The sequence below is a fragment of the Danio rerio genome, chromosome 24 (assembly GCF_052040795.2).
Source record: "Danio rerio strain M-AB ecotype USA chromosome 24, GRCz13ab, whole genome shotgun sequence".
Lineage (NCBI taxonomy): Eukaryota > Metazoa > Chordata > Actinopteri > Cypriniformes > Danionidae > Danio > Danio rerio.
This window is the reverse complement of record NC_141044.1, coordinates 24,238,234-24,250,435: the sequence shown is the minus strand read 5'-3', so window position 1 is coordinate 24,250,435 and position 12,202 is coordinate 24,238,234. Positions and strand designations below refer to the sequence as shown.

General features: G+C 33.5%; 2 protein-coding genes across 10 annotated transcripts in view; both read left to right on the top strand.

Annotated features, from left to right (window-relative positions):
• The window catches only part of vipr1b (vasoactive intestinal peptide receptor 1b), a 738,286-nt gene that overhangs the window by 244,359 nt on the left and 481,725 nt on the right, over positions 1-12,202 (top strand). The gene's annotated exons all lie outside the window — the stretch shown is intronic.
• The window catches only part of boc (BOC cell adhesion associated, oncogene regulated), a 95,747-nt gene that overhangs the window by 77,233 nt on the left and 6,312 nt on the right, over positions 1-12,202 (top strand). For 4 of the 5 annotated variants that reach the window (XR_015524310.1, XM_087308190.1, XM_087308191.1 and 1 more), the window contains 8 exon segments: positions 1,956-2,228; positions 3,985-4,241; positions 5,557-5,722; positions 7,123-7,182; positions 7,437-7,646; positions 9,796-9,974; positions 10,069-10,168; positions 12,057-12,179. Coding sequence is in view for 3 of the 5 variants with exons in the window: in XM_087308190.1 (XP_087164316.1) it covers positions 1,956-2,228; positions 3,985-4,241; positions 5,557-5,722; positions 7,123-7,182; positions 7,437-7,646; positions 9,796-9,974; positions 10,069-10,168; positions 12,057-12,179 (1,368 nt within the window). In the remaining 2 variants the exon portion in view is untranslated. 5 annotated transcript variants of the gene reach the window in all.

Genomic DNA, 12,202 nt, shown 5'->3' with positions numbered 1-12,202 from the left:
TCAAGATGAACCCACAGTACATTTACTGAACAGAAAGAGCTTGTATGTGTGTGTGTGTGTGTAAGATTGAGTTTCTCAGACATTGATGAGCTTGTTTTTGTGGGCTCGGCTCACGGCAGCTGTGATTAATTAAGCCGCTCTTGCTGTTCCGCTAATGAGCTCGAGCTGATTCACTAGCAGCCAACCATCAAGTTTTGGAAGAGGGTGAGAGAACCCAGTGTATCCCAGACTCCTCTGCGGCAGCGTGCCTTCACAAACAGCACTCGGGTTTCGTGTTGCTACGGCAAGACACTGCAGGTGGATAGGATAAAACAAATAATAACAATTATTTTATAGAGATCGATCTCTGTTGATAGATCTTTACGCTAGTATTTGCTAATTTTTTGTTTTACAAGTTTTCTTCAATGTCTAATGATAGATAAAAATGAAAATAAATATTTAATTACAATCAATAATGTAAATTAGTATATAATTTGCATAAATGTCCAGCACAAAAATATGAACATTGGATGAAGGCAAGTTCCATATATATATATATATATATATATATATATATATATATATATATATATATATATATATATATATATATATATATATATATGTATGTATGTATATATGTATGTATATATATGTATGTGTATGTATATCAGGGATGCTCTGATCAAGATTTTTTGCAACCGATCCCGAGTACCAATTCTCATGATGGTCGGCTTATACCGTTTCTGATGCCTCAAGCTTTAAGATGTATTAAGCACATTTTCACTAAGTATAAAACCCAGGTAGAGATCTTGCCTTACCTAAGAGAATAAATAAATAATTAAATATAATTCCTTAAACACGTCTCTTATAACCATTTAGTGTACCACCAGTGTCATGGTCAGAAGCAGCTTTGCAGAAAATAATAGATAGAATAGATACAATAAAATTGTTATATAAAAAAAAATCACTAACAAAGTAATTTGGAAACATTGCAAATGTTGGAAGAAGAATTCACCATGTCTCAATGAAGTTTGGAGCACACCCTAGATGCATACTAAGTTCAAATTCACACCTCTAAATCCATTACTTCTTTACTAATAGCAAATTGGATCCATAAACTACTGTTTATTACAGTTAAACAGTTTATTACAAAGTTATATTAATAAATATTCAAGACAAGTTAAAATATTTTTTCTTTCATCTGATATTTTTCTATCTTTTTTTTTTTTTTTTTTTTTTTACATATAAATGTCAAGGTTTTTGGGAATCACCTCATAATTTAGCCAGAAATAAATATTTTTAAAAATTTTGTAATTAAAGTACTGTATATAATCTAGCAAATTATTTATGAACATATCCCTCTGTAATAAAACATCATACTATACATGACTTTATATTATAACTTGAATTATAAATTTCATTATAATTTATCTTACTAAATATGTAATAATTATTTAATATTTCAATCAAACAGAAGAGTAAATGACAATATTAATTCAATGTTGGGCTTAAGAAAAACATGCCATCTAAAATTCCTTTTCGATTACTGAACTATACAATAGAATACTGTAACAGATAGCATCTGATGTAATGTAATGACGTATGTGCAGTGTATGTATGTGGAAAAGCAATTTGCCACTTAAAGTTCTGGAAAAGTTTGTAAATGTACCTGGAAAGTGCTTGAAAAGTGCCTAAATTTCACTTTAAAAAGGCATAAGAACCTTTTATTCATGGTTATTTATGAGATTTATGACAGCTTAATTTCAGAGAAAACTGCCTTCACATATTCTAATTGAAATCTATATGAACAAAATAAAAAACAAACTGTGTATTTGTGTATTTACTTTCTGGAATCTCAAAATTGACAGATGCATGAAGAATGTTTTTGCCTGCGGTGTCTACTTAAATGATCAGTGTATGTTGTTGGTCTCTGCTGTTCAGAGTTTGTTCTGATTACTTCTCTTGTGTTTCAGAGCCTCCTCAGGTGCGTGTGGAGCTGCAGCAGCAGGACGTGGCGTGGGGGGATACAGTGCGCTTCAGCTGTCAGGTGAGGGGCAAACCTGCGCCCACTGTGGTTTGGCTCCACAACGCTCAGCCGCTGAGCCCATCGCCCCGCCATCGGGTGTCTGCACAGGTGCTGCGTGTGCTCAATGTCGGCCCACAAGACGATGGCATGTACCAGTGCATGGCGGAGAACGGTGTGGGCAGCTCACAGGCAGCTACACGACTCCTCACTCTGCCTACAGGTAGAAAACATTCATAATAATAGCATTTTTACTGTATTATTATTCTCAAATATACAATTAACAGTCAAAAAATATTAGTTTATGAAATGATTTTTTTATTTCATAGACATTTATTAATGATGATAGTGATTATGAATATTAGTCGATTATTATTGTTATTATTAATCATTTTGTTATTTTTTTTTAAAGGTATCAAATAATTGTATATTTTAAAATAATAAAAGTCTTAACTACATTAAATTATCTTTTGTTTATATTCAGTTATTGTAATTAGATTTCTAGTTGTATAATTATTAATATTACTAGTTGCAGTGGAATTAGTACTGATTATTAATGATTTATGGTTATATCATTGTAATCATTATTATAAAGTGTCTGGTGAAGTTATATTTTTAAAATAAAAGTAAAACATTTTATTGATAAATTGCAATTATAAAATACTGTTTAACATTGTTAATCACTTTCAAAACAACATAATATTTTTTTATATTACCGTCCATTTCCACACTTTTATTATAATTTTTTTAAAATTAAATTTGTGTATTTAATAAATGAATGAGAAATATGAACTGTATAGTAAAACCTATTAAAGTATTATGATTATTATATTTATACGTAATTTCAATGTTTAATTTATTTTATTAGGGATGCTCCGATTGATCGGCTGGAGTTCGGTATCAGCAGATAATCACATTTCATAAATTGATCAGTACTCGCTGATCTGGCTGATCTCATAAGCCGATTGCAAGTTTTTGTTTATGAGTTTACAAGCAGCGGAGACACACGTGCCATCCGTATAGGCTATTATACATCAGCAGCTACAACATGCGAGGAGATAAAAGATGTGTGGGGAGTGAGCGATTGCTGCATGAGTGTCACCGTAGCTAAAATACATGCAGATGCATCGCGAACCATGTTCATACAGTTTATTGGTGCGACTTACACAAGTGATGGTCTTTTTGTTGCAACCATTGTATATCCAGTGTTTTGAGATGTTGTAACGCGAGCGGATCGATCACCCCTATCTATTGTCCAATCTTATGACGTCTCCCAGAAGCTCCGCCAGTCTCTCGCATATTCATAGTGGCTCCACAACGCCGGAAAATTAGATAAAATAGCCCAGAAGTCATGGTGATGAGAGGCACAGTGATGTTCTGTGTTTTTGACAATATTGCAAGTTCACTAAAACCTAGCTGGAAATATAAGGGAAATAAAAAAACATTATATATATATATATATATATATATATATATATATATATATATATATATATATATATATATATATATATATATATATATATATATATATATATAAACTTGTAATATGCCTATTGCAATCAACAGTACTTTATAGACCTATTTCCTGCTTCTCACCATGACATGTCCATGCTAAATGGTCATAAGAAACAGTTATATGCAACATCCCTCATTGATTGTCTTAGTTAAGGAGAAATCTCAACTTAAGTAGGCCTATTATACTTAGAGGGATCATGTGCTCTATGCAATAGCAAAGTTATATAACACTTGAAGCATCAGAATCGGTACTCTAAATCGGCTGATCACCATGACAAGAAATCAGTATTCAGTATCAGATGTAAAAATCCTGATCGGAGCATCCCTAGATTTTATCATTTATTATGGTCAGAATTTGTATTATTATTAGTGCACTTTCGTTTAATAATTTATATCCAGGTCTATAATGCATGCCTTTAGCATATAAATAATTTTTCTTGCTGTGCTGTGTGTGCTTTCAGTGCCCTCTCGAAAGATGCCCATGATTCGTCCCCTGAGTCCAGATAAGGTGTTGCGTGAGCAGCCGCCGCTGAAGCCACCAGTGTCCACCAGTGCGGTGCTGCCCTTCGACTGCTCTGAAGTACGAGTCTCTCCTGCTGAAGCTCCAGTCATTCTCAGTCAGCCGCGCACAGGCAAAGCAGATTACTATGAACTGACTTGGAAACCCCGTCATGATGGAGGAGCGCCTGTGCTGGAGTACATCATCAAGTACAGAAAGGTATAACACTGCTCTGCTCACTTCTCCTATTCTCTGTATTCCAGTGCTTTTCTAAGTTTGCCTTCTTATAACATGTCAGGAGAAGACCTGGAGAAATATAATAATGGCAATTCACAGAGATTTTTCAGTATGGTTTATTTGTAAATACCTTTGTGCCACAACACTGGTTATATACAATAGATACGCAACAAATGCATTTGATGAGGCGTGAAAACATGAAAGAGACTGAATTGTAGGCATAATCATTAGAGTGTCGAAATGCTAATATTACTGTGTATTTAATCATGTCTAAAGTGAAAACAACATTGAAACGATCTCTATTATTTGTATAATATTGTAAAGTAACAGCAGCCTAATATGTGCAATATTTTTACGACATAAACAGTGTATATTTATGCCATAAAGGTATCAAATTACAAAAAAAATGTTGCTGCTCTTCGCTGAATATGTTTCATAGCATCATTAATATATGTATAATTTAAAGTTTACTCTCCCACAAGCAATCCTATTTGGATACATATCCTAGTATGACTTTCTTTTTTCAGTCAAATTCAGTTCATTAGAGTTATTTAAAACTATATATGTCAGTAGCACCAGTCGGCTGATTTTTATCAGCAAAAAATCTAATACATTTTCTATCTCTTGAGTGTAAAGAGCTTATGCAGGTGAAATGAACACAGTAGCTGTGAAGAGAGACACAACACAGGCCTATCCAGCTGATGGCGCTAATGTAAAAGAAATGCAGCTGAAAAGAAGGAGAAGAAAAAGACAGATTGCTCTTCAGAAGATACAGATAATGATTTTATAAATGGACTTTTTTTTTTTGAAAAACACATGGAATCACTGAAGAACACTATTATTTACTCTCTGAATCCCTGTGAAGTACATTTTATCATGGATTGATTCATTTTATAGGAGTTTTTTTAGATTGCTGAGAAATTAAATGAAAAAACTGTTGCCATTTTAGAGCTGGAAAGGAATTTTAGAATAGCTGCATGTGACTAAATGAAGAAAGTCATATACACCTAGGATACATTGAATGTCAGTTAATCAAGAGATCATGTTATTTTTTGGGTTTAATAACCTTTTAATGAACCCGTTCAACTGAAAATAAATTGTTCACTGATCATTTTTAGAAATATCAATATTGTATGTTTTAAATCTGTACAGACTGAATTAAATACAGAATCAAATTAAGAATAATTCATATAGGGATCTTGTGAATCAGGATCGAATAGAATTGAGTGTGTGTAGTATGAAACACGAATCCTCACATCCTATTGATTTTTGTGTGTGTTTTCTTAATCTATCTCAGGCCGGAGAGTCTCCTGGAGAGTGGACCACCAACACTATTTCAGGGTCTCAGCACAAGCTCATACTAACCAAACTGCAGCCTGCCAGCCTCTATGAAGTGGAAATGGCTGCTAGGAACTGTGCTGGACTCGGGCAGCCTGCCATGATGACCTTCAGGACAGGCAAATGTACGCAGCCTTACAGCTAGTTCGGGATTACCTTACTGCTTTAAATGGATAGTTCAGACAAAAATGAAAATGTACTAGCCCTCAAAGAGTTCCAAACCTTTATGAGTTTCTTTTTTTCTGTTGAACACAAATGAAGAATGTCTGAAACTGATAGCCACCGGGTTTAGGAAATTAAAAAAATACTTTGGATTTCAATAGCTACCGGTTTCCAATATTCATTAAGTAGCTAATAATAGTTGTACAGGATAAATCTCTCTTGAAAATATACAGTTGAAGTCAGAATTATTAGCCTCTTCGATTTTTATTCTTCTTTTTTTTAAAATATTTTCCAAATGATGTTTAACAGAGCAAGGGAGTTTACACAGTATGTCTGATAATATTTTTTTCTTCTCTAGAAAGTCTTATTTGTTTTATTTCGGCTAGAATAAAAGCAGTTCTAAATTTTTTATGAACCATTTTAGGGACAAAATTATTAGCCCCTCTAAGCTATATTTTTTTCTCGATAATCTACAGAACAAGCCACTGTTATACAATAACTTGCCTAATTCTCCTAACCTGCCTAGTTAACTTAATTAACCTAGTTAAGCCTTTAAATGTCACTTTAAGCTGTATAGAAGTGTCTTGAAAAATATCTAGTAAAATATTATTTACAGTCATCATGGTAAAGATAAAATAAATCCGTTATTAGAAATGAGTTATTAAAATTATTATGTTTAGAAATGTGTTGAAAAAATCTGCTCTCCGTTAAACAGAAATTGGGGGAAAAAATAAACAAGCGGTCTAATAATTTAGGGGGGCTAATAATTCTGAATTTAACTGTAGTTTAAATGTAACAACAATGAGATTCAATTAAAAAATCACCACATAATGTTATAATTAAACATCTAGAATTAGGGCTGCACAATAAATCATTTCAGCATCGATATCGCAGTAATCACATCACAGAATATGAAATGTCCAGTTAAGTTTCAGTTAATACATCCCTTAGTAAATCTGATTGAGTTATAGCTATATTATATAGACTATACAATTGTAAGTGTATTTATACCATTTGTGTATAAGAAATGATAACATTTGCAGTTTTATCAAAGATTATTTGTGTTTAACTTTTATGCAGTGAAGACTATGCAGTGTTATTTATTAACATAAAAAATAAAATGCTGCCTGTTACATTTATGCTGATCTCAAGCAATATGAAATGATGAATTCTTTACAAATTGAGCTGTTTAAGTCATCTGCTGAAATTATATTCATGTCGCAATATGTATTGAAGTAAAATCATTTTTTCCAATATTGTGCTGCCCTAACAATTAAATATCAAGTTTTATTTTTAAAACATATTGTGAACATTTGTGTAGTAGTATGAAATAACGCTGATGTTTTTCCTCATTGTTCTGCAGGGCGAAGAGGGGGACCAATAGGACCTCCAAAAACACCAGTGGTGCAGCCTCGTCTCTCTCGTGAGTATACAATCCCTCCTTTAATGACAACAAAAGGACTAAACTGCATTTATTTATACTTGCAATACACAATAACAAGTATTTTGGAACTATAAGATTACGTACTTGACAAGTGACGCTAACACTACTGTTCTCTTGATCTTTTACACTCCTAAATGAAGGATGATGACAGTAAGTTTGTGTGGTGTGTTAGTGAATGTGTGTGGTGTGCTGGTGTTTTGTTCTGTCATTGATCATCATTTTTGTGTCCGCAGCTCCAGAAGCTCCAGACAGACCCACAGTGTCGATGGCCACCGAGACCTCCGCTTATGTGACGTGGATCCCTCGAGGGAATCGCGGTTTCCCCATCCAGTCGTTCCGCGTGGAGCACAAGAAGCTGAGGAAGGGCAGTGGAGACTGGGAGGTGGCGGTAAACAACATCCCTCCGTCCCGACTCTCGGTGGAGGTCACCGGCCTGGAGAAAGGTCTGCTTCATATAATACCTGCTTATCAGTGTGTGTAGTGCTGGATCATGATGTTAGGATTGTCTCTTCTGAAGAAACATTGATCAATTTATTAATATTAAAATGTATATGAAGAGTTTAGATGCAAAAACCTCCTGTCCTGTCTAATAATTTCCTCTATAGTTTTCATTTTTCGCAAACTCCTATTTTTTTCAGTTATTTTACTTTAAAGGCAACGAAAATAACCTATTTTTTGCACTTAGAATAAAATTCCTGAAACTACACACAACAGCTTGAGAAAAATGCTAGTTTTAGATGAATTTCAAACGGCACTTTTGAGTTTTTGCATCTAAACTCTTCATGTGTAACTGAAACAATAATAAATCAATTATTGAAAAAATTCAACTGGTTTTATATTATAATGCATGTTATATAATTGGCTGATGCATATGGATTTAATGTGATGTAAAGGAATCAAATGGGTATATAGCGATCTAGGATTTTAATTTAAAAAACAAACAATTATCAACAAGGTAATATAGTGATCCAGGATCGTCATTTAAAAAGCAAAGAAACAATTCTCAATAAGGTGATATAGTGATCTAGAATTCTCATTTTATAACATGAATTTTTTCCCTTTTTTTTTTTTTTTTTTTTTTACAAAAAATGCATCAATCAAAATAAATTAATTTTGGGGGGGGGGGGGGGGGGGTTGGGGGGTTGATTCATTAAAAAAAAAAAAAAAAAGTTCTGAAGAATATTTAGGTGTTTACAGGATGTCTGCTGTTTAAACTTTCAAAAACGAATTCACCGAAATATGGTTATGTTAAGTTTTAGGTCATTTTAAATGAGTCTTAAAGCTACCCGGTCAATCAAACAACTAACAATTAACCTTCAATAAAAGTTACATTTATTTACCAACATGGTTTAATCATCTTCCTTACATTCTTACTATAATATTTGTTTAAAAGTTCTCTGTTTAGAGCTACCTCGTGGGGTCCTGGACAGACTGCTGCGCGTCAATTGAGTTTATTTTAGTTTTTAAAACTATAGAAAAGTTATGCTGAAAAACATGTGCAAGTGATATCAGAATTATTAGCCCCCCTTTAATTTTTTTTCTTTTTTAAATATTTTACAAATGATGTTAAACAGAGCAAGGAAATTTTCACAGTATGCTAATATTTTTTTCTTCTGGAAAAAGTCTTTTTTGTTTTATTTTGGCTAGTTTTAAAATTTGTTAACACCATTTTAAGGACAAAATTATTAGCCCCTTTAAGCTATATATTTTTCCAATAGTCTACAGAACAAACCATCGTTATACAGTAACTTGTCATATTACTCTAACCTGTCTAGTTAACCTAATTAACCTAGTTAAGCCTTTAAATGTCACTTTAAGCTCTATAGAAGTGTCTTGATAAATATCTAGTCAAATATTATTTACTGTCTTTATGGCACTAATGAATTAAATCAGGGATTAGAGATGAGTTTTTAAACTATGTTTAGAAATGTGTTAAAAAAAAATCTTCCCTCTGTTAAACAGAAATTGGGGAAAAAATAAACAGGGCGGCTAATAATTCAGGGGGGCTAATAATTCTGACTTTAGCTGTATGTATACAAGTAGAATTTGTGTATATTTGTATACAAGAAAAATATGTGGCTAAGAAATTACTAAATTAGAACTTTTTTAATGAGGCAAGTATAAATCTTTGCTACTGACCAGTAGAATTAATCCTTATTGTTTTTCCATGTATATTTCTGAAATTTCCTTCATAATAGTCTTAAAAAGATCTTTAAAAGTCTTAAATTTGACTTGCAGAAACCCTTTTTTTTTTCCAACAGAAAAACAATTAAGAAATCACTCTGACATACAGTTATTTAAATGTAATTATTTAAATAAACTTGTGTTGAATAAGCAGCAAAATAAACCTTTCAGTTCAGATTAATAAAAAATGTACAGTTAAAATAGGTATGTGTTAAATAGTTATATATAGTTACCTGTTAAATTAACATTTTATGCAGCAAAAAAACCTGTTATAAACACATTGGCCAGACCCTTTACCTAAATTGTGAAAGTTACATATAATGATGTTCAGTTATGTTAGCATACTGAAACATGTATCGTTGTGATGATCTTTACCAACTTCCTAATATTTCCATTGTGTCTCCACAGGAACATCATACAAGTTTAGAGTTTTGGCTGTTAATGTGTTGGGAGCGAGTCCACCCAGCGCCCCCTCCAAAGCCTACACAGTGGTGGGCAGCGGGCCTCCAAACAGACGTCCCATTGACGGACCCTACATCACCTACAACGAAGCCATCAATGAGACCACAATCATCCTCAAATGGACGGTAAGCACTTTTTCACTAAACTCTTTCATATGGTCAAATACTTGTCATCATAATGGGATTATCCAAATAAAACACGTCTCTGTTTTCTCTACAGTACACTCCACTCAATAACACCCCCATTTATGGATTCTACATCTTCTACCGACCCACCGATAGTGACAACGACAGCGACTACAAAAAAGATGTGGTGGAAGGTCAGTCTTGTTTATCTCTCTTGCCTTCTTTTGTTTTTGTGTGTGTGTGTGTGTTTGTGTGTGTGTGCGTGTGTGTATGTCTGCGTGTGATCCTTTTAGCTGTTAATGGACTACATGCACAGCAAGTGTTTTTTAGCCATCGATGGACTTCCAGTGAAAGATTAATGTGACTATTTTCCAATAGGTTCCTTTTACAGCTTTGATGTTGTAATAAAATAAAATACAATCAGTTAAATAGACTTAAGCATTCATTTAGTTAAACAAGATGAAAGACTGTGTAAACGCTAGTGCTATCAGTAGCAGCAGGTTAGCGCAGAAACTTCTTTGAAAATGCTGAGGTAAAATAAATTTAAGACCTGACCGGGGGGAAATGGAATTTATGCAGGGCTTCTTGTCCAATCTGAGACCCACTTTATATGGTATATCTATCAGGCAGTGAAGATCGCTTTTAAAACAAATCAGATTTTAAACATTGCGATTTTGTAATAGAAGCGCTTGGACTGGCTGACTGACAAAAGTCCATGTCCATATTCAGCATTTAAGAAACACAAATTTTGGCAAAAAATTGTAATATTTGACACTCATGTGTTTTTTCATAAATCTATTTTACATTTCGTACAAAAAGCACCCAAGATCTTCAGGACTAAAATTGGCACACTAAATCTAGAATATTTCATAACAGCACCATTTAAGCTTATTTTTAGGTACTAAAATTGACTTTGTTAAATGTGAAACTGCAAAACTGCACAATAAAAAACAATTCCTCAAAATTAAACTTGTTTTTCATCATGGAGAGTGTAATAATCACCCTGAAAACCTACTTAGCCTTTAGTATATAAAAAATAATGCATGTTTTAATCAGAACTACAGAAGCGTTATCTAAACGCTGACTTAATATCCTTAAGATGCATAATTTGTTTGATGTTATCATCAAGCCTGATACTGGCAAAGAAATCAGTCAGTGAAAACAGAAGAAATATTAAAATATGAAACCTTTTTCGTAAATTTGTTTTGACATGTTTGACCTCTATAGCAGTGTTTCCCAACCCTGTTCCTGTATGCACACTAACAGTGTGTATGCCTTTTTAGAGCCTTTCATTTCAGGTTTTGGAGTCTCCTCCAATGTTCTGATGAGTTGATTGAGGTGTGTTTGATTAGAGAGAGGTTGAAAATGTGTGCTGTTGGTGTGCCTCACTGCTCTATAGACTGTGTTTTAAAGGGCACCTATAATGAAAATCATCTTTTATGTCCTTTTGTGGGTATATATAACGTGTCCACAGTAATATTGGAGTGATATAAAGACAATAAGTCTCTTTTAAAAAAATTATTTCATGACATTAAAATAGGATCCAGATCCCTCCTATTTTAAGGCCCACCTCAACATGCGTAGGAGTGCAATTTCCCCGCCCACCGGATGGATAGACCGACACGTATTAACATGTCTCAGTAGTAACGCGTATAATAAAATCAACAAGACAGGACATGCGCAAAGCAACCGGGATTACAGGATGTGTTCAGCTCTCTGTGGTCATCAATCATCATCAAATGTGATCAAGAATGAGTTTTACAAGTTTAAAATGTTTTTGAAACATTGCATGTTTGTAATAAAGTAAATTAAAGATCACCACAGCCGCTTGTCAGTACAATTATAAAAAGAAGATGCTTTAATCTCGGTTTGTGGATGTTTCATCAGGTTTATTTTGTACATTAACACGACAGATGTCCATAGAGCAGTGGATATTAACCTGTATCCTGTCACATTTCCCATGCAAAAACAGTGCAAAGTTAAACATTCGCGTAAAATAAGTGCCCTTTTTAAAAAAAAGATCTGTTTTCAAATTTCAATCTTAAAGGAATGTAAAACATAATGTCTTTGTGCTCTTTTTAGGTGACCGATATTGGCACTCCATCACAGATCTACAACCCGAAACAGCTTATGACATTAAGATGCAGTGTTTCAATGAAGGAGGAGAGAGTGAGTTCGGCAATGTCGTCATTTTAGAAACGAAAGGTTTGTTTGCTTTTCCTCTTCCT